The 22,799-nt window shown below is 41.4% G+C and overlaps 1 protein-coding gene and 1 non-coding gene across 5 annotated transcripts in view; both read left to right on the forward strand.

Annotated features, from left to right (window-relative positions):
• The first annotated feature begins 624 nt into the window (after positions 1-624).
• LOC119473296 lies at positions 625-728 on the forward strand. The gene has a single exon (XR_005202499.1). It is a non-coding gene; the product is annotated as a U6 spliceosomal RNA (small nuclear RNA).
• Positions 729-3,528: 2,800 nt separating this feature from the next.
• Positions 3,529-22,799, forward strand: part of WDFY2 (WD repeat and FYVE domain containing 2) — a 199,685-nt gene continuing 180,414 nt past the window's right edge. For 2 of the 4 annotated variants that reach the window (XR_005202480.1, XM_017542455.2), the window contains exon 1: positions 3,672-4,146. Coding sequence is in view for 2 of the 4 variants with exons in the window: in XM_017542455.2 (XP_017397944.1) it covers positions 4,010-4,146 (137 nt within the window). In the remaining 2 variants the exon portion in view is untranslated. Of the gene's footprint in view, positions 4,147-22,799 lie in introns of all 4 variants that reach the window. The other 2 variants (XM_037743438.1, XM_037743440.1) reach the window with 2 other exon arrangements.

The following is a 22,799-nucleotide window of genomic DNA, read 5'->3' on the forward strand; positions in this document are numbered from 1 at the left end:
CAAGTCAAGATATACTTTGCAGGTGGAGCTGACAGGACTTGTTAATGGTTTGGATATGAGTCATGAGAAAAAGAGAATCAAGGATGACTCCTAGGAACTTACTTTTGAACAATTGGGTGACAGATGCAGTAGACTTAAGGATACTGAGGCTGGTGCGGTGGCTCACGCCTGTAATCCCAGCACTTTGGGAAGCCGAGGCGGGTGGATCACGAAGTCAGGAGATCGAGACCATCCTAGCTAACATGGTGAAACCCCGTCTCTACTAAAAATACAAAAACTTAGCTGGGCATGGTGGCACACGCCTGTAGTCCCAGCTATTGGGGAGGCTGAGGCAGTGGAATCGCTTGAACCCAGGAGGCGGAGCTTGCAGTGAGCCAAGACTGCACCACTACACTCCAGCCTGGTGACAGAGTGAGACTCCATCTCGAAAAAACAAAAACAAAACACAATTAGTCAGGCGTGGTAGCCTGGCCCCTGTAGTCCTAGCTACTCAGGAGGCTGAGGCAGGAGAATCACTTGAACCTGGGAGGCGGAGGCTGCAGTGAGCTGAGATCGCACCACTGCACTCCAGCCTGGGAGACAGAGTGAGACTCCGTCTAAAAAATAAAAAAATTAAAAAAAGATTTGCTCGCTTCGGCAGCACATATACTAAAATTGGAACAACACAGAGATTAGCATGGCCCCTGTGCAACGATGACACGCAAATTCGTGAAGCGTTTCATATTAAAAAAAAAAAAAAAGATACTATTTGAGAACATTTAAAACATTTTCCCTACAGACTTGAACCCAGGCCCCTAGTGTTGGCTTCTTTCCATTTCCCGAGCAATCCAGCCCTTTTAGCTTGCTCCAGACACAATGGACAGAGTTATTGTAGTTACTAAATGAATGTTAGGTGCCTACCACAAGGCCTGGCATGTGGGGTTGGTTGTGAAGACTAAGCTCCGATTTTTTATCTTCCCCAAAATTCCTATCTAAGGGGTCTGGGTAGCCATCCCCTACAAAACCATAAATTCTCATCAGATGGGGTCCGATGGGTTTTCACCCTGTATATCATGATTTACTTTCCAATCTCACTCTGGCTTAACAAGGAAGAAAATCAAAATGTTTTACCCCAAATTATATTTCCTTGCCATACCTTAAGATTGCCCTGCAAAGGTTCTTGTGGGAAAAATCCACATTCTATATCCCATTTCCACTTTGTTTTCCGTCCTTTCTTCCCACACCCAGGAGATAATCAACTAAGAGCCAGGCACATTTTAGGTCTCGTAAGGAACATTTTACAACCCTCTGTCTCTCTAAAGTCTGCTATCTAAAAGATTCCTCTGCACAATAAAACCTGGTCTCCACAATCCTTTACCTTAACCTGAACATTCCTTTCCCTTGATCCCAGGTATTCAGATAAACCCAACCGTCAACAAAAAATGTTAAAATTTACCTGTAGCCTGGAAGCCCCCACTTTAAGCTGTCCCGCATTTCTGAATCAAACCAATGTATTTCTTAAATGTATTTGCTTGATGTCACATGCCTTATTAAAATATGTAAAACCAAGCTGTACCCGAACCACCTTGGGCACATGTTCTCAGGACCTCCAAAGGGCTGTGTCATGGCCATAGTCACTCATATTTGGCTCAGAATAAATCTCTTAAAATCTTTCACAAAGTTTAACATTTTTCCTCACTAGTCGTTACGTGATAATTTTGAGCTCTCCCAGAATTAAGTTAGCTGAAGAGTAGTCATGGTTTATGTGGTGTGATTGAGTAGCAGGGCTCTGGAAGTGAGAGAAGTAATGCCAGAGCTGGGGAGAGAAAGGGACAGGCCTTGTGGAAACACATTTCTAAGGTAGGTGTTTGGCAGTCAAGGATCTTACAGATCACTAGAGACATAAGAAAACAAGTGCGAATAACCTGTGTCAAAGCACACAGGGCAACTCTTTACCACCTCCCATTTTGCAGAAGTTCTGTAAGAACCTCGAAATAGGATTGAGGTATTTTCCAGCTGTAGGACCTAAGGCAGGCATTTCACTTCTCTGAGTCTCAGGTTCCACATCTATTTAAATAAGGCATAACAGCTATATCAGGTGGTTCTGGTGGCAATTACAGTTATGACCCAGACACCTTCCCTCATCCCCTTAAAGTTACAAAGGAGGTAGCACTGGCTGCCCACACCCCAGGCTTTATGGGAATTAGAACCTGAATAGCATCACCACAACCCTGAGTCTGATGCTCAATTCCAAAGAGGCAGAATCCCTAACTTGTCATTCATTCAATAAATATTTAATAACTACTAGTGATAGGCAATGATAATACAGATTTGAATGCAAACCTCTCAATTCTCAAGAATCTCACAGATCACTAGAGACAAATAGGAGAACAGGTCATGACAGGGCAGTGATAATGGCAAGAGTTCTAACAGGGGACTCAGGAAGCTGAGGTAACACAGGAGAAATACCCAACCGGACCTGCAGTGGAAAGGGTTGGGCGGGAAAAGCTGCGTAGAGGAGGTAGAGGCTAGACAGAGTCTTGAAGGGTGAGCAGGTGCAGTCTAGTTACATGAGTTCAAAGAGTATTTGGGACAGGGGTGAGTAAAGTAAGGGCAGACTTGTTAGGGCAGTAAAAGGCGTAAGCGTAAGAGAGAGGTGAAGGTGAAGACATTACAGGTCCTTAGTGTGGACCGTGGCCTGATAAACCTTGTTCTTGGCTGCAAGGGATGCACCTGGGCACCTGCTACATCATCCTCAGGTGGGATGAGTACGCAAACAATTGATTACTATCAGTGTGGCAGCTGCCACAATGGAAGTGCTATGAAATGAAGTGAGAACTGGAGACTCTCAGCTGTTAAATCGGGGAAAGTTTTCTGGAGCAGAAAGAGCTCCTCTGGAGTTTGGAACTTGTAAATCCAGACAGAGGAAACAGCATATGCAAGTGGTGAGAAGTTGGGAGAATTGCCTAGTCTCTCCTGGGAACCTCTAGTAGCTGGAGTGCTGGTCACAGCAGAGACGCGCTCTGAGGACACAACAGTTCTCCATCACACAAAGGTTAAAACTCAAGCTCCTAAACAAGACTCTTCGCAACTGTCCATATTGCCAGGCAAATCTCTTGACCTTCCTCCCTTCTCAAACTTTGCCCTCCTGAGCTCCCCAGGCCCACAGCGCTGAGAAGTAGGCGATAGGTCATTCCAGGACAAGGAGGCGGAGGCTTCAAGAAACTACGACTCCCAGGAGGCCACTGGGTGCCATCCGGCAGCCTGGGCCTGGTGCATGTTGGGAGCAGTTAGCGGCCTCCCACCGAGCTTCATTGTTAAGACTGCTAGGCCATGTAGCCCGCCCGCATGCCCAGTGACGTCCCAACTAGTTGGGCTTCTTTCCTTCCTGCAGACCTCTTTTCTTTCCGGTCCTGCTGAGGCGCTCTTTTCCCCGCCCCACCGCCGTCCCCTTTTCAAGGAATTTCGAAGGGGCGTGGCCTCTGTCAAGCGCGTTCACGGGAGGTTAAAGAGGGAGGGGACTAAACGTTGGCTGTGAAAGGCGGAGAGACGACCGCGGGGAAAGGAAAGCGCATGCGTCCTAGTTGTGCTGCAGGGCCCGGGGAGTCGCGCAGGAGAGTGGGGGACATGGGCTTAAGGGACTGACGCATGCGCGTTGGGACACCAGAGCCCCGCCTTCTGTTCCAGGTTTCCTCCTTCGCCACCGTCCCGGAAGTGGAGCCGCCCGTGCGCCCACCAGCGGCCACCCCCTGCGGCAGGCCCCGCCCACACAGGCTCCGCCTCTCAGCTCTCCGCCCCCCTCCTCTGGTAGTGGCACCGGCTTGCAACCCCGGTCGTGGCGGTTTTGGTGCCTGAAGCAGGGAGCGCGGAGCCGTTCCCGAGAGAGGCGGCCAGGCTATGCTCGCCGGTTTCCGGCGTTCCGCTCCGGCCAGCCAGAGTCTCTGTCTCAACCTGTGTCCGTGCCCTAGCAGTCTCCTCAGCCCGGCCCCGCGGCGCGGTTGGCGGCGGAGCCCCAGGCGCGCCCCCTCCGATGGCGGCGGAGATCCAGCCCAAGCCTCTGACCCGCAAGCCGATCCTGCTGCAGCGGGTCGAGGGGTCCCAGGAGGTGGTGAACATGGCCGTGATCGTGCCCAAGGAGGAGGGCGTCATCAGCGTCTCGGAGGACAGGTACGGACTGCTGCCCTTCGGCTGCGAGGAGGGGCGGGACGGGCCGACTGCGCCTGAGCCCGCGTCAGGGGCTGTGCCTCCACGTCCGCGCGAGTGTAGACTTGTTCCCCCAAGTTTTATTGTAATGCGCATCCTGGCGGTGCCGGTGTCCAGCTGCGCGCCGCCTCTGCTGTGTGGCTCCGGGAAGCGGAGCCGGGACGGCGGCGTGCGCTCCGGCTTCACCCCGTGCTCAGTGGCGCCTGCGGGAGCCGGGTGGCCCTCGGGCTAACGGTGCGCCCGAGGGACTTTGGTCCATCCCTGAGGACTGGAGGGAAAGAGGGAGGAGCCGCCCGGCCCTGCAGGTGTGTGCTTGGGGCACGATGCTCTGAGCCGCCTCTGCAAGATTACCAAGGGGTTTGGGGTACTCTGTGGTACAGCTCCCCGGGTTTCAAACGGAGAAACCAAATGCCACTCCCTTCTCCCAGACATTCCCACCGAATTCAGATAGCCCGGACATCTTAGACTGAATTCAATGAATATTATAAATTGCACCAAGAGTAAGTTTAGGCTTCTGCGTGATGCCTTCTCTCCTTTTCCCTCCTCATCTCTTGGAGCTCAAGGAGAGGCGCATAGAACTTGCAACGGATCACTGCTGCAAATAGCTCTTGAGTTTCTTCCCTTTGCCTGTTTCCTTTCTTTTTGCTGAATTTTGTTTAGTTTGCAGAAGTGGAACTAGTTGTCCTGCTTTCAAATATTCTCCCTGTTTTTGCATTTTTTCTTTAATGTCCTTTAACATACAGAAATAAGGCGGATGAAGCGAATTTCTAGAGGAATGTTGTTTGAATATAGTATTATGACAATTTCTCTGGAATTGTTTCTTTGCTAAAATCTATTAAAAAAAAAAAAAGAACACGGTAGAGGTACGTAACACGGGGGTTTTACGGTAGGTAGGTTTTCTTAATATAAGTTCAAATCATGCAGTGGTAAAGTATCCTTCCTTGGTAGCATTCAAAATTGAGAGGCTAAGCAACAAAGTGCTCATTGCTGTCTTTATAGTCATTTCAGCACTTTGCATAGTGTGTGGCCTCAAAAATTTTGCTTGCTAGGTTTGTTCATGTCTTAGGTTCTTCCGTATAACTAGGATGAGTGTATTAATGACATGTTCTTGTCTACATCATGCTCGATACAAATGGCGCCTGATTAATTTTCTATGCAGATCCAATGGAAAATATTGTAAATATACACAAGTGGCAAGAATTCTGCAATGAACAGAAGAAATGTCCTGGCCAAAATGGAATACTTGGATGTAGGATCCTTTTGAAATTCACAAAGCCTTATGAGAAAGTTTGATTTTTTCTATAGAGGCAAAATTTTATTAAAAAGGCTGCTTCTGGACCTAGAAATTCTTTATCACAGTATTGTTTTTATGGAATATATTCCATAAAATATATTGAAGGAATATATTGATAGATGTTACTTTCCCAGTCTGTAACTACTGGAGATGGAACTGATCAATTTCTAACTGCTGTGGAAAATTCATGAGTAAGTTCATGGAATCAAGAGAAGGAGAAAGGTAGTTAAACCTAAGTGCCTTTAATTTTAATTTTATTTTATTTTTGAGACGGAGTCTTGCTCTGTCGCTCAGGCTGGAGCGCAGTGGAGTGATCTTGGCACACTGCAACCTCTACCTCCCAGGTTCAAGTGATTTTCCTGTCTCAGACTCCGAAGTACCTGGGACTACAGGCATGTGTCACAATGCCCCGTTAATTTTTTGTATTTTTAGTTGAGATGGGGTTTCATCATGTTAGCCAGGGTAGTCTCTATCTCTTGACCTCGTGATCTTCCCACCTCCGGCCTCCCAAAGTATGGGGTTTACAGGCAAGAGCCTAGTCAAGTAGAGTAGTGAGAAAGGGGAAATAGTTCAATCTGTAACTGACTGTAAACAATTGAAAGTAAATTACCTTCAGACCAGCCTAAGCTCCTTTAATATTACGGTGTTATTATAGTATTGAAACTTCTGATTCCCATTTTGCCACATTTACCTTGAAGGAAACAAGCTTTACTGGGGTATATTTTTAAGTGTTTGGTGATGCTGAAGTATCGTATGTGAATAAAACTGAAGAATCAATTTCATTTGATTATAGGATGAAAGAAATACAATGTTTAGCCATACCTTAGCCTAATTTTCACTTTTCTAGTTTACAATGTAAATAATAGAAATTATTTTTTCATGGAGTTACTGTTAAATAAGACTCACCCATAAGTCCAGGATTATTATTAATATACTTTTTAAATTCAGGTTGACAAGTCTGTGCTTCTTTGGGCCATAAACTCAAACTTGAAAATACCTTTTTATTTAGAGCTCAGTTTTGGTTATGGCTTCCATTAAAATAATTAATCTGTATTCTTGCTTTCCAAAATTCAGTGTTAATATCACTTGATATAATGCTAAATATATGAAAATGGAATATTGATTTTCATCGCGACCTACAAAGCCATTACAATTCACTGCTTTGGCTAGAAACTAGTAATCTTCATTCCTGAACTCTAAGGTTAAAGCCACAAGTAATGTCCCATACCTGAATGGCAGTGTTTCATAAATTCTTATGAAACCCTGGTTTCTCTTTTCGACCTTTGACTTCTTCATTGCCTTTATATGTGCCTTTGAAAACACTTAACATTTTCTTTTTTTTTTTTTTTTTGAGATGGAGTCTCGCTCCGTTGCTCGGATTGGAATGCAGGAGCGTGATTTCTGCTCACTGCAACCTCTGCCTGCCAGGTTCAAGCAATTCTCCTGCCTCAGCCTCCCCAATAGCTGGGACTACAGGTGCGTGCCACCATGCCCGGCTAATTTTTTTGTGTTTTTGGTAGAGATAGGGTTTCACCGTATGGTCCAGGCTGGTCTCGAACTCCCGACATCCACCCACCTCGGCCTCCCAAAGTGCTGGGATTACAGGCATAAGCCACCGTGCCTGGCCAACATTTTCCATTTTAAACAGTGTTATACAGTATATACTTCATGTCCATTTTATTTTCTCTTCTGTGAGTTCCCTATGGAGCTTTGTGTGTATTATTCATTGTATCATCCTTAGGGTCTAACATAGTACCTGGCATGCAGTAGGTCCTCAATACACATTTGGTATATCAGTGACTGATCTGTTTTGCTGTTCCTGAAAGCACAGCATCTTAACTACTGTAGGTATTTAGTTGATATTTGTTGAATGAATTATATTATGACCTATGAAAGCCTTATGTGGACGAATATACACTTGTAGGAAAAGTACTGGACTAGGTAGACTTTAGAGTGCTTCAGAAGTCCATGAATTGCTTCATTTATTCTGTCAACAAAGGTTTGAGTACTTCTTTTGTTCCAGTCACATGTGTACACGGTAATGATGAAAATGATAAGGTCCTTTCAACATGCTCACAATTTAATGGAGAAATTTTAGAAGAATATTGCATAATAAAAACAAAACTATTACTTCCAAGATTTAGTACTGGAAAGAGAATTTGCAGATGGAGAAGAATGGCTGGATTCCATAATCTGTATTGTCCCCTAAATTTTACCTCCCATGGGAGGAGTCTTTCACTCAAACTGCCCTCCGTAGTGGGCTGATGATAATCAAATCTTCAAGCTGAAGAGCAGATAAAAACTCTTGCCTTCAAGCTCCTTTTAGCAGAGTTCAAACAGCCCAGAACTTTACTCAGTGGAGGAAATATAAAGGAATAGAAGAAATGTAAAAACAATCTGATTTACAAGTAAAGATTTCTGGTGCTACCATAATACAGAGCCTGTTTCAGGAACTCCCCAGCCTTGTCTGAATCTATCTTTGCTTTGGTTGTAGTTAGGTTATATACCGAAAGGCCATACCAAACTTTGATACTTTGAATTCCTCATTTCCCAGCTTCCCTTTGGACTGTCTTTTCTGAGTGAATGCCATTTTAGCATTCCCTAGCTTCCTTTCTATCTCCGCTCTGTTTTGGTCAAAACTTACGTTTAGTCTGCAGCTTGGCAGGGGCTCCTATGTTTAGTGGCTGCTTCTTCAAGTGATGAAAGCCCGGAGAGACCTCTCTCCAGGTGAGACCCAGTCCCATGCAGACCTTTATATCTTTATCAGTTCTTTATAAGCATATCTTAACACAAGTCAGTAATATTAGCATTCATACAGAGATTTTCGGTAACTAGAGAGTTTCTATTAGGCAGTTATAGGAAATCATTCCCTCCCTAGGAGTCAACAATAGGTACAAATATTGTCCTCTGCGGTTGCCAACACATCTCTTGCTTGTGGTGGTTAGAGAAGACCAGCAATCTCTTCTCCAGATGGGTCTTGCGGGGTGAGTAGGAGTTCCTGTGAAAAAGCCTTTCTTATATAGGAAAGGGCATTTTAGATAGAGGAGGAAAGAAAACTCCCATTCATTAAGAAGCATTAGAATGTTCTGATTAAGGGTAGACAATGGAGCCAGGTGGCTTGTGTTCAGAACTCAGCACTCAGTGTCCTCACGTTTTGAGGAATCTGGAAATTAGGGTCTCCAGGAGGAGTGACTATGATAGCAAAAATTACTGAACCCTTTGGGCGAAAGATTTCAGGGTTCTTTTTCTGGATAAAAAGACCTATGTTTGGTGGTAGGGTGCGGAGGAGGAAGCTTTGGGGAGAGAACTACATTATAGGGAAGGAACATACTGGGGAGGGGAGTATGGGGAACGAACTGCCTTTTTATATTCTGACTTTATTCAGGACCAATTTATACAACATAGTTAGCTGTGTTTTGTCTAAGTCCTGAGGGTAGAACACAAGCAATTGGTAAGATATCCCAATATAAGGATATCTGACCCCCAATGTCTAGCACAAAGGAGATATGCGTTATATGTTCCTTGAATGAATTAAGCAATGACTGGTGATCAGCTTTTTGAATTGAAATGGACCTGAGGATGTTATGAGTTTCTGTCAGGAAAGGTTTTTAAGTTGAGCCTGAGAAGTTTAGCAGCTTGCTTTAGACCAGGGTAACCAACAGTACAACATGGGATGGGAGTGGGAATGGGCTGCGACAAGAGGATCGGATTTTTTTTTACCTCAAGGGCATTTTTTTTTCCAACTCTAAATTACTATTATTTGAAATGGCCATGACCACTTGACTATTTCCTGAAAAAAATATGTTAACATTTTATTTCATCTTATGAATCCTCAAAGTATTGGTTCATTTACCATTGACTTTTTTCATTATGAAATTGCACTATCTCAGTTCTCTGCGTCAACCATTAGTTTGACTGATAATTGGACCTTGGCACAGTTCAGTTGAGCTCCTGATAGAGTTTTATGTACCATGTATTTTATAACATTTGTGCAGCTTTTTAAAAGAAATACAAATCAAAGTTTTAAAGTGCCTAGTACGGTTCTGAAAGTTGAGGACTTCTCAGAATGATGGAGTGAGGTCTCTGAAGTCAGAAAAATTAGAACCCATTTAAACTAATTTTTGAGTGTGTGAAGTCTCTAATAGCATAAAATTAATACACTTTCAACTATGCACTGGAGACTCATCACTTGGTGGCAATAATTGCTTATTTCAAGGTCCCAAAGAAGGAACTTGTCCTGTATGATTGTGGAAAGTTAAACCTTTACTCTGAATTCAAAATATGAAGCACGCTTTGTGCCAGCAAATCTTTTTGGTAACAGGCTCTCTCTGTGTCTCTAAAGGTCAGAAACAGAACTGACTTTTTAAAGAAAGATCGCTATGGGAAAGCTTATTTGAGGAGGCTTACTAGAGAAGGATTAGCTTCAAGTGATCCCAAAACTCCTTACGGTTCTGAATTTCCTATTTTTATGTTATTAAACCAGAGTATGTCCAGGACTCACAGATCTTAATCAGCATATATTCACCCAGATATTGCAACACTGTGGGAAAGTTAGGGTGGCAATTCAGACACCCTTAAAGTGAGTGATTTTTAAATTATGAAATCCTGATCAGCAGTCTTACACTTCGTGTTGCTACTAAACTTACTTTGAAAAAGAAATGTAGGTAAAAATCATAGGATTTAAGTAGCTAGAGGAAACTTTAGAGAGATGGCCTTTTCCAAAGAAACAAAATCAAAACTTTAGAAAAGGAACTGTGACTTTTTCCTTGCACAGCATCTTTCTCTGGCTGTCTGTTTTCATTGCGTTTGGCTTTGAGAAAGCATGGAGAATCATCTTGATGTCATTAAAAATAACAGTTTGGGGGAAATTAAACCACTTTGTGGCATTTAGAAATCAACAAATAGATTGTGATTTAAGACTATGCAGGTGATGTTGATATCTGTAACACTAAACTAAATTATGTACAGTATATACTTATCTGAGAAGAGAATGACCACCATACCAATCTTTTCTTCTCAACTACTGTCAGAATAGAAAGAATTCAAAAAGAGTACACTCCTTTATTTTTATATGAGTAGGTTTCCCAAGGAGAGTGTTAAAATTAACGTAGAAATTCCCTAACACACAAAAAAACTCCGTTTGTGCAACTTCAGCAAGCCATCTTTGTTTGTTAGTTTGAAGGACAGGGGCCTCTTCATCCAAATGTTTTATTTAGTCCTTAGTAAAAATTAATTCAGAAGTGTAAGAAACTAACCAATAAGACCAAAAAAGAAAAGGAAAGGTCATCTACTTGTCTCTTGGCAGGGAGTGCTACTTTATGCTCTTCTATGCTTTTAATTTAAGGATTCTTGGAAAAGAACTGGGAGTGGGAGTCTGGTCTCAGCAATCCTCTGCATTGACCTTGGCATTTCCTGGGGCATTTCATCACTCTTAAGTCTCAGTCTGTCTGTCTGGCAAAGGAGGGAGTTAGATTTCCTAGCAATGACTTTGGTACTATGATGTGCTCACATAGGTAAGTGTAGTCTCTGCAACCATACCTTTCTAAAGTCTGAAGTGGAGGAAAGCAGGCATTAGGGAAAAAGCAGCATGCTTGAGTGAAACTGTCAGCATCTCATGGTGCAATTGTAAAACGATGCTTTCTGGAGTCTTTGGATGACAGCAGTTATTTATTCCTGGATGAAATATTAAGAAGTATTTGTTTTGTGTTAGTGCCTAACACCCTGTTGAACTGGATTCACTACAGTCCTACTTCTAGATGAGTCCTTTAGTTTCAAACAGTTTATCTCTGGGTGGTTCCCTAGCACCCAAGTCAGGGCCTGGGCTATGTAGAGTAATGCTTTGGAAACTTTTTGACCACAAATCATAGTAAAAAATATAGCTAGTCTTGCTATGCAAGACGGACATACTCTCTTACACATATACACACATATGTCAGAAACAAAGGTTTTATGAAATGGTATCCTCTTAATGTGACATACACACCATTTTCTGTTCTGTTGCAGCCCTTATAAGATCTTAGTTGTGACCCTTTCGATTAATTTCATGACCTGCTAAAGGACTGTAAACAACGCTTTGAAATACCATAGAGCTTTAGACGAACTGGTAACGTTTTGTATCTTCTTTTTCTTGCTTTATGTAGTTTTGGTTTTCTGGAAGATGGAAATGTAATTCAACTTGGTGAGCTAAACACCACCAGCCTACCCCACCCCTACCCTGGCCTGATTTTCTGAACTTCCCACTGACATTAAAGAGTTGACCCAGTCTGACTGGAAGCCTTCAAGTCAAGAGATAACTATTCTAAATCCTTACAGCCCAGAGCCAGAGAGCGTTCAGAAAAAAGTAGGAATGCAGCAAACTGAGCATTTGCTATTGTTTGAGTGGCTGCATTTTGGCTTCCTGTCATATGGTCGTATGTTATTATTGAGTTAGGACTCAGGAATGATGCCTCTAATCTAAATTATGAATGTCGCCAGGTAGGGTGGCTCACACCTGTGATTCCACCTGGCACTTTGGGAGGCTGAGGCGGGTGGATCACCTGAGGTCAGGAGTTTGAGACCAGCCTGGCCAACATGGCGAAACCCCGTCTCTACTAAAAATACAAAAATTAGTTGGGTGTGATGGTAGGAGCCTGTAATCCCAGCTACTTGGGAGTATGAGGCAAGAGAATCGCTTGAACCCGGGACGGGGAGGTTCCAGTGAGCCGAGATTGCATCACTTCACTCCAGCCTGGGTGACAGAGTGAGACTCTGTCTCAAAAAATAAATAAATCAAAATAAATAAAATAAAAATAAATAAGTAAGTAATGAATGTCAGTTGCTGACCTCTGCATGACTATGCTTTTCTTTTTAGCTGGGCAGATTTACTTATAATACACAGCTATTTAGAGATTTTATGTATTTTCCATTGGTTATTAAATTATTCAGTCTTCTCCGATTTCTAAGGATCAACTAAAAATGTAAATAATCATAATAATAATCGTTCTGAAGTATGTTTACATTTTAAATAAAGATAATATAGGCCAGGCATGGTGGTTCACAACTATACTCTCTCAGCACTTTGGGAGGCTGAGGTGGGAGGACTGCTGGAGGCCAGGAGTTTAAGACCAGCCTGTGCAACATAGCAAGACCCTGTCACTACAAAAAAATACATAAATAAAAGATAATAACCACAATAAAGAATTACTGCTCATAACCCGTTAGCACAATGACTGTTAGTATTTCATATGTTTCCTTCTAGCAGTTTTTCTAATGCAGTTTTCAAAAATATGATTGTAATCATACACTTTTATATTCTTGCTCTCATTTAAAATTTTGCCAGCAGCTACCTAGATTTTAACCATTATTTTAAGTGGCCTTATATTTTTGCTTTCCTTCAGTATTCACTCATATTTATTTAATGATTATACTGTATATACTTGGCCCCTCATCTCCCATCATGAGCAAGGCATATCCTGCTCTCAAGGTACTGGTAATCTAGTGACTACATCATAATTTATCTTTTCCCTATTGTTTATTTACATTATTTTCAGTTTTATAAATGTTATGACGAACATTGTTACACATATAGGTGTCCCCTTCTATCCCCCTGCCCCAAGGTTTTGGATTATTTTTTAGAAAAGAGTGTAAGAAGATTGCCATATTATTTTCCAAAAGGTTTATGCCACTTTAAAATGCTTACAGTTATGTATGCATATGAGAATATTAGTTTTGCCATACCTGACCAGCCATGGATATTATTTTAATATTTTTTTTTATAATTTGCTTGATAAATGGTGGTACTTCATTGATGTTTAATTTATATATTTTTGACTGACTAGTGAATATTTTTCTGTTTGTTTATTTCTAGTTATTTTTCCTTCTGTGAATTGTCTGTTTCTGTCTTTTACCTGTTTCTCCACTGAAGTCTTTTGATTCTTCTTAACAATTTTACGTACATATATTCTATAGATATAGTAAGAATATTAACCCCATGCCTGTTATATATCCAGACATTACATTTTGTTGTTGTTTGCCTTTTCATTTTTTTACATAGAAAACATTTAAATTAGCTATAAAAATTATTTATTTAAAAAATGTATAAATAAGAAGACAGGGTCTCACTATGTTGTCCTGGCTGCACTGCAGTGGCCATTCAGAGACACAATCCCACTACTGATCATCATGGGAGTTTTAATATGCTCTGTTTCTAACTTGGGCCAGTTTACCCCTCCCCAGGCAACCTGGTGACCCCTGGTCACATGAGGTCACTATATTGGTGCCAGACTTAGGATGGACATCTGATTAGCATAGTGAACTCTAGCCCAAAATTTTGGGCTCAAGTGAACTTCCTGCCTCAGCTTGCTGAATAACTGGGACCACAGGTATGTGCCACCACACACCTTTTTTTAATAATTGAAATTTCTTCTGTCACTCCTAATTTTTGAAAGTAACACTTTTCCCAGAGAGCCACTGATACTCATTTTTCTTTCATCTTAGTTATATAATTTGATGGAAAAATAACTTTTCGATTTGTTTGAAATTTATTTCATTAGGTGGCATAAATTGGGAAGTGTAAATGGATTTTCCTAAAACTTGCTGGTAGTTATTTCAGTATTACTTATTGAGTGGTCCTTATATTTTCTTTGGTATTTATTTATAAAACTACTTTCATCACAAAATTAAGTTCTCATGATCAGCAGGGCCTACTGTGGCCTCTGTTGTGTCTTAATCAGCAGGGCCTGCTGTGGCCTCTTTGCCTCTTTTAATGCCAGTTCTACACTTTTAATTATTGTAGCTAATGAGTTTTTCTTGACTGCTTGCCATTATGTTTCTGCAATGATAGCCCTAATCTCTCTGGCCAGGTTTTCTGGCTAATGGGAAAGGAATCAGATACTGGCTCTTTCTGAAGCCTTAGGATTTTACAGTCTCAGTTTCCACCTCTGCAAATTGGGAATAATTACTCTTCCTAGTGTTGTTGGGAGGTTTACATGAGATGATCTTCCTGCAGCACCTGCAGCACTTGGAGCATAGATGGTGCTCAGTTAAAATTGGTTTTATTTTTTGTTTGTAACACCAGCACACCTCTAAGAAAGTAAGCTTTTTCTGTTGCCATGGTTCTATTAGGCTATTTCTTTTTTTTTTTTTTTTGAGTTGGAGTCTTGCTTTTGTCACCAAGGCTGGAGTGCAGTGGCGTGATCTCGGCTCACTGCAGCCTCCACCTCCCGGGTTCAAGCAATTCTCCTGCCTCAGTCTCCTGAGTAGCTGGGATTACAGATGCATGCCACATGCTGGGCTAATTTTTGTAATTTTATTAGAGACGGGGTTTTGCCATGTTGGCCAGGCTGGTCTCGAACTCCTGACCTCATGATTCAGTGGCCTCAACCTCCCAAAGTGCTGGGATTACAGGCGTGAGCCTCCGCATTGGGCCATTAGGCTATTTTAAGACTCACTTTGGATATACAGAGTTTGGGCTGTTGAGTTTTTTGTTTTGTTTTTGTAGAGTCCTGAGCCCCTTTTTTCTTCTTTAATATGTAAAGGTGAAGTTAACTCTGTCATCTTTATATCGCCATTTCCCAAATTTGCCCTGTGACAACCAGTGGTGAGGAGAGGTATGTGGTGTGTGGGTGCTATGTTCTTTGCAGGCTTCTCCCTCTCACCTCATTTGCTGTCTCACCCTGAAATGGTGTGTCCCTTGTTCCCGCTGGTCTCCTGGACAGCAGGGATTGTGTCTTCATGGCTTCTATAGGGAATAAATTTAAGGAAGGATAAAGGTTTAACTAAATTGTTCTCAAGTGGAAGCTTAGGCATTATAAACTAGCAACTAGCAGACTGAAGTCCACCCTTGGACAGATTTTGAGTGGTCCACACACAGTGTTTTTAGAAGTTTTGAATTTGTCGGCAAGGTCTAAACATATGGACTTCATATAAACATCCAGATTGCCAGCTTCTCTTGACACATGGGAAAACGGAGCTGTGCCAAGCCACGAAATTATCTCCTGTAGACCCCTTGCTCCTGCTGTGCCTACTGGAGCGAAGACCCTCTGAGCTGGCCATGAGAGGTGAAGATGTGCTGCCATGGTTGCCTGCTGGTGGGAAAGCAGCGCACGAGACCCAGAGAGTCTTCTTCTAAAATCTGAAACGCTTCCCCTTTTTTGGAGTAAGTAGTTAGAGCTTTTTTGATATTTAGAAGAAGAAAAAGAAAAAAGGAAATCAAAAGATATCCGGAAAGCTCATGTTTCCAACTTAGGTGTGAGTCAAGGGAGGAAGTATATTCATAAAAAATTATGACACAGCTTTTATAGCAGATGCTAATATACCCAATAAATATATAAATAAAGGTGGGTATTGGTAAATTAAGGATGGCATTTACCCTTTCTGAGTCCCTCTCTGGAGGCATTTTTTTGGGGGCAGGGACTGGTGTCAGAGAAGCCTGGGTTTTACTCTTTGCTCTGCCACTTCATATTTAAATACATTTAAATTCTAGTTTTAGAAAAGTTTAAATTACATTGTTGCTTTTTATTTTGTGCATCTGGATTAATATTTTCCTGGAGTCAGTTTCCATGCCGTGCTGTTAGACTATCAGTAACCTGTTTTAGTGTTCACTGGGGGAGGAGAAGTGTTGGAATGGCTAATTTATTTCATTAACTTTTGATTTGGGGGATATTTTTGAATTTATGTTTGAATGGTTTAATTAATTCTCTTTACATGTCAAAGCTTAGATTGTTAAACAGTTTCAAAGGATGAATAATTTTTATATAGAATATAAAATTAAATTAAGGAGGTTAATCTGCATGCCTAGTTAGATAAATTGGCATGCTGTTTGAATGGATTAAATTGGTTTGGAATTTGGTTGCAGTGTGACTTTTCTGACTTTTCTTATTAAGCTTCCATTTGGGAAATTTCTGTCATATCAGATGTGCAAAATATAAATCTTTGATTTTAATGTGGATAGGACAGGGTAAAGTTTGAGAAAGTAAAGTTCACTCAATCTGAAAAGGTTCTGTCAGCCTTAAATAATGAGATTCAGAAAATATGGTTTAAGTATGATTTGTCTGCGTGCGAAGCTTGAGGATGGTCACCCAGAAACACTGACTCCAAGTGAATGGGGCCAGTGTTCCAAAGTGAAGTTAAGGTTTCGCTTACATAGGTAGAGATAGAGAAGTTCCAGCAGGATTACGTTGCTCATGTAAGACCAGAACATACACCACAGCAATTTGATTGGTTACAGATGATTGCTACATTCCAGGGAAGATTCTTTACTCCCTGAGAAGGGACAAGAATCTCAGGGGGTCTTATCTCTGGTGCCACTTGACCTTTCAATTATGTACAGGAAAAAAGGCAGAAGTTGTAACTGTACACCATGTGACTTGGGCTGTGTAGCCACATTCCTCTCAAGGCTGAGAGTAAAAGTTCCAACAGCTTTAAGTTTGAATAATTTTAAGTTTGAACAATTTAATTTCACAGTTCAGTGTAGTATAGGGAAAAGAAGCGGTCCAGAAAAGTACTCTTGAGGTTCTGGGGGCATGTGTGTGTTTGTCGACAGGTATATCATATTTCTCCAGGATGTGGTCCTCCTCCTACCTCACTTTAATTTTTTGTTTTCTTTTTAAAAACGTTCCACCCATACTCTTTAATAATTTCTTATTATTGAATTAGTGGAAGTACAGATCAATGTCAGTATGGACCCAGAAGAACTATATATTATGTACAAAGTTGCTGCTTTATTGATAAGTGAATTGTAAGGTTGAGTTCTTGAGATTACTTTGTTTTCTTGAGATTACTGTGTTGAGATTTTCAGTGGTCATAGACACTTTTCTAAGGGTCTTTGGCTATAATTGAAGTTCTTACATTTTGGACATAAGAATGATGTCCTTACTATTAAATAATTACTGGGAAACTTCGTTCTTAAGCTTGAAGGACTGAACTTCAACTTGGAAGCTTTCAAAGCAATGAACTGTTTTCACATTATACAAATATGTTTGTCCTTTGGAGGATGCTGCTGTAGTCACTATTTTCAGGACCCAGCATTGCTTATTTCTGCTTTTTCAAAACTTTTGCTTAAAAAGTTGATCTGTCTGTTGCTTTTGTTGCCTAACAGTCCATGCTTATGTATGTGGAAAAGTGAGGTTAATGATGGTGACAAATCCTGGATAGATTTGCATAGAGAATGGGATCAAAATGGCAGAAACATTTAGTTATTTGAAATGGAATTTAGCTAGGAGATTGCAACAATTTGAAATTAAATAATCATAGGACAAAAGAAGTAAGGTTTTGAAAAAGTTACTTATTTGGTAGTTTGTTTCCCTTGAAGAAATAATGAAAAACAGCAGGTAAAAATAGATACTAGCATTTACATTTACAGAATAACCTTGGTTTTTAGTTGATGGTACATGTATATGCAAAATTCAGAAAGTTATGATGAGAAAAGTCTCCCTCCCACTCACTGGTTTTTAGATTTTGTGAAAGGAAAACTGATAGGATTTGCACAAGCTCTAATATATATGCCCTGATATGGATTGCAGTGGGCATTTCTGTTTCAGCTGTGTTAAACTTTTCACTTATAAAACTGCTTTGTGGGGGCCAGGCGGGAGGCTGAGGCAGGTGGATCACCTGAGGTCAGGAGTTCAAGACCAGTCTGGCCAACATGGCAAAACCCTGCCTCTACTAAAAATACAAAAATTAGTGAGGCATGGTGGTGGGCACCTGTAATCCCAGCGACTCAGGAGGCTGAGGTGGGAGAATTTCTGAAACCCAGGAGGTCAAGGTTGCAGTGAGCTGAGATCGTGCTACTGCACTCCAGCCTGAGGGACAGAGCACGACTCTGTCTCAAAAAATTAAAATAAAGAAAAAATAAAAATAAAAATAAATAAGACTGCTTTGGGGAATCTGGTCAGGGTCACAGGGATGCTAAGACTGCTGCCTTGGACCTTCACTGCCCGTGCTGTCCTGAGTGTTACTTTTCTGCTGCTGCCACAGTGGCCCCCTCTCTAAAAAACACAGCCTTCCTATATCCAGGAGGTATTGCAGGCAGCAAGGATCTTTCACACAGGGCAGCAAAGTCTTGCCCCTCTACTATCTCTTCCTGAATATGGAGGAAAAATTCTTTTTGGGCTGATCCCTGAGGAATTCCTCATTTCTTTATTCTAAAACCACTGTAATAGGACTGTGTGTGCTTGGAAATGGGTTTATGTTGTACTCTCTATCCAAAGGAATATGTATGGCTATACTGGAGACCTTCTCTACTATATCAATAGTAGGGTTACTTGTCTATGTAATTAAAAATGTTCTCCTCTATTGGAGAATTTGCTGATAAGCTCAATGAGCAAAAAATTGCCCAATTAGAAGAGGTAAAGCAGGCTTTCCTCAAATCCAGCATGAGATTGATTTGGAGATGTCATAGCAGGCACTGGTTCAGAAGTGCCATTTACTTTTTTGATGCCCACAGGAATAACACAGCTATGGCCTTGGAGGCTACTTACTGAGAATAGCTGCATAAAGTATATAAGGCTATAAAGAATTGTCTGGGCCGGGCGCAGTGGCTCACACCTGTAATCCCAACACTTTCAGAAGCCGAGGCGGGCAGATTACGAGATCAAGAGATTGAGACCATCCTGGCCAACATATGAAACCCCGTCTCTACTAAAAATAGAAAAATTAGCTGGGTGTGGTGGTGCACACCTGTAATCCCAGCTACTTGGGAGGCTGAGGCAGGAGAATTGCTTGAACCCTGGAGGGGGAGGTTGCAGTCAGCTGAGATGGCGCCACTGCACTCCAGCCTGGGCGACAGAGCGAGACTCTGTCTCAAAAAAAAAAAAAAAAATTGCCTGGACTATCATATCTCTGTGCAGAATATTATGGAAGAGGCACAAAGTGCAGAGCATATCTGCACGGCAAGAAAAGGAGGCATTTGTCAAGCACATTGCTCAGTAAAGCTGCTCACAAAGAAGGCTCAAGGACAGCCAGCTCTGTTAATGTATCTATCCCATTTGAGACAGTTGGAAACAGTTGACTGACTAAATGGAAACTAATCTATGTAACAACGTGTTTTTGTATTGCTGTCTACTGAAGTTACAGTATATGTTTCCTAAAAATAAAAAGCTTGAGTTTCATGTAGTGAGAGAACGAAGTCCATTGGCCAGTCATATGTTTCTCATCCTTCTTACTCTGGACTTTGAGTTGTTCCAGGATCACTTTTGAACAAGCAGCTACTTTTATTAAACTTGCTGCCTTAGTAAAGATTATAAGTTATAGTTTAAATTTGTAATTAATTCTGCCATCTTGCAATAAAGTGACAATTGAAACAAGGTTTTCCATGTTGCATAATTTTATGAAGTACTATTCAACTTTTGTCATATGGGTGAAAGTTAAAGATGCTGTTGAACTACTGAAAAAGCAAAAACCAAACTGCTCTTGGGCTTGCAGTGCTTGCATGTGGCCACTTCTCCCTTCCTCATCTCCCGATAGCTGCATTCTCTTAGCACGCTCTTCATGTATTTATTAAAGCACTGCCTCTCATTGAAATTCTTTGTCTTCTGCCCTGTTACCATTTTCATTGTGTCTCTCAAGACCTCTAGATCAGGCTGAGAACACAGGAAGTAAAATTGAAACAATATAGGTTTGCGTTATGTATTAGGTCATACTGAGGGAGGGAGTTTGTAAATCATTTGTCTCCTAATGATATATAATGATGGAGTCCCTTAGGTTTCTTTGATACAGAAACCAGCTCTGGCATTTCCAAGGTAGGAGACTCAAGTATCTTGCAGAATCCAAGGGATGCACTGAGCCTTAGAAATGGATCTGAAGACTTGAGCACATGGACAGCCAGGAAGTCTCTTTTTCCTACTGCTCATCGGTTTTTTTGTATCTGCCTCATTCTTCTCTCTTGCACACACTGGCTTCCTCTGTTTCTTTCTTAGTCCACATGGCAGAACATGGCTGCCAGCTGCTCCTTAATTTTACATTACAGTCTAGAGAAGCAGGGAGAGATTGATCTCAGGCCCCCAGAGTTGCAGAATTCCTTAGGAAGGAACCTTATGGTGTGGCCAGGGTCAGCTGATCTTGCTGGAATTATGACCAGAAGTAGGGTCATGTTGCAGGGATATGGCAATCCCCACTGCAGTCTGTTGATGGAGAGAGGAAGGAAAGGAGGAGGGGCAAGTCTTAGGGATGAAAGATGAACAGTCCAGCAGGTGTTCACTACTGGGCCCTGTGGACACGCGATGAGCCCATGCCCTTGTGGCTTGGAGTATCATTGGTCATTGCTTTAGTAGCAGCAGAATAATGAACACTCGCTGACTCTTGTGTTTCTCCTGACCTCCATTGCTGTTTTCATTGAAGTTGCTCATATAGCAGGTGACATGTTCAGATAGTCATTTTCTCATTGCTTTATTTGCTGATTTGACATGTGGACTATTTTCTTGTAGTGAATTTAAGATGAAGAATGTGTAAGTATTTCACTGTGAAGGTGTTGAGCAAAAGCCATTGTTACGTGACAAATTTTAGCACTGGTGAGTAGACCCCGTATGATAACCATATTTTCTAAACTCCAAATAAAAACACATGGCTCAACAAAAGATTTTTTTCTTCTGATGGATGAACTTATTAAATTGCATTTTGTGATATATTTAACAAACTAAAATCCAAAAAATAACATGAAATTAGACCACCAAGCACGTGTGGGCACCGTATATCCTATATCAGGGAGGAAGTGGAAAAGCCTCAAGTATGTTAATAGTAATTAATACTAGGTTACTCTTTCTGAATATGTACCATTGGCCAGACACTGGGTTAGTCTGTTTTATGTGCCATTTCTTATTTAATCCTAAAAATGGTTTTATGAAGCTAGTAGTTTACTGTCATTTTAAACATGTAGATACTGATGCAGCTAGGAAGAGGCAGAGTGGGAAACGGAGCCCTGATTCATCGGACTTCACACCCCTTCTACTCCACCTCACCTTACAATGCCACCTCTCCATGAGGCTCTCTGGAAGAAGATGCAGAGGAGGGATGAGTAGGGAGCCTCCATTTAAATCACAGCAGGCTGAACTTGAACTCTTTTTCAGAGGAAAAGCTAGCAAGTCAGCTAGCCAATCAACAAATAACAATACACATTAAATAGAAGAGGGAAGACACCCCTAAGACATTCCTTTTAAACCCTTGAAGCTCCCTTCTTTTCTTGCTCTGAGTAGTGGCACACTTGTAGATATGACTTTTGAGTTATACCAGGAAAAGCTGTGCATTTATTGTTGGAACAGGGTCTTTGAATGAGGACGTACTTAAGACCTGGGTGGGGCTTTCATTAGTGTGGCCTAACCAAGTACAATTATGCATCACATAACAACATTTCTGTCAACAACAGACTGTGTATAAGATATTTGGTCCCGTAGATTATAATGGAGCTGAAAAATTCCCATTGCCTAACGACATTGCAGCCATCTTAACATTGCACTGCAACTTTTTCTATGTTTAAATCCATTCAGATACATAAATACTTACCATTGTGTTACAGTTGCCATTAGTATTCAGTACAGTAACATGTTGTACAAGTTTGTAGCCTAACAGCAATAGGCCATACTGTATAGCCTAGATGTACAGCAGGCTATGTACCATGTAGGTTTGTATAGATACACTCTGTGATGTTTGCACATTGATGGAATAGCAACTGTACTGGTTTATTTTGCTCACATAACAAAACGTGTAGAAATAGGTGCTCTTAATCTCTTTCTTCTCCATTATCCCCAGTATGTGGCTTTCATCCTTGTGGTTGTCCCATGGTTGAAGATGATTCTTTGACCCTCAGCTTCACATCTGCTTATAAATATGTCACAAGACCACCTAGCTGCAAGGGAGGATAAGGGCATTTATTCATTCATTATTTTTAAGCAATTGAGGGTTTTTTTTTTTTTTTTTTTTCGCTGAGCACATTGATAATTGAAGAAATATAGATATTGGAGAAATAAATAGATTAGAGTGCCCTCCCATGAGGCCTTTGGTTAAGGGAAATTCTTTGTGCTCATCTGACCAGTGTTCATGCTTTAAGCTTGGGAGTAGCTTTTTCTCCAAATGGGTTCCATTTGCATTTTGTACCCTATAAAAGTGATTATAACTCTCTCCTACTCCCAACTCTGCCCCTTCTGCTTGTATTGCAAGATTGCCTTTGCTTCCTGGAACATGTTTCCAGATTAGACTGAATGCTGTAATCTAAATCCTTATATCTGGGGTCTTGTGGTTTCTTGAGTTCATGCATGTAGGCCTGGGACTTCATGACAGATACAAAGTGCTTTGACCATGGACCACCCTAAAGTTTATTAATTAATACAGCAAATGGAAATGTCAGAAAGATGGC

The sequence above is a fragment of the Cebus imitator genome, unplaced genomic scaffold, assembly GCF_001604975.1.
Source record: "Cebus imitator isolate Cc_AM_T3 unplaced genomic scaffold, Cebus_imitator-1.0 Scaffold145, whole genome shotgun sequence".
Taxonomy (NCBI): Eukaryota; Metazoa; Chordata; class Mammalia; order Primates; family Cebidae; genus Cebus; species Cebus imitator.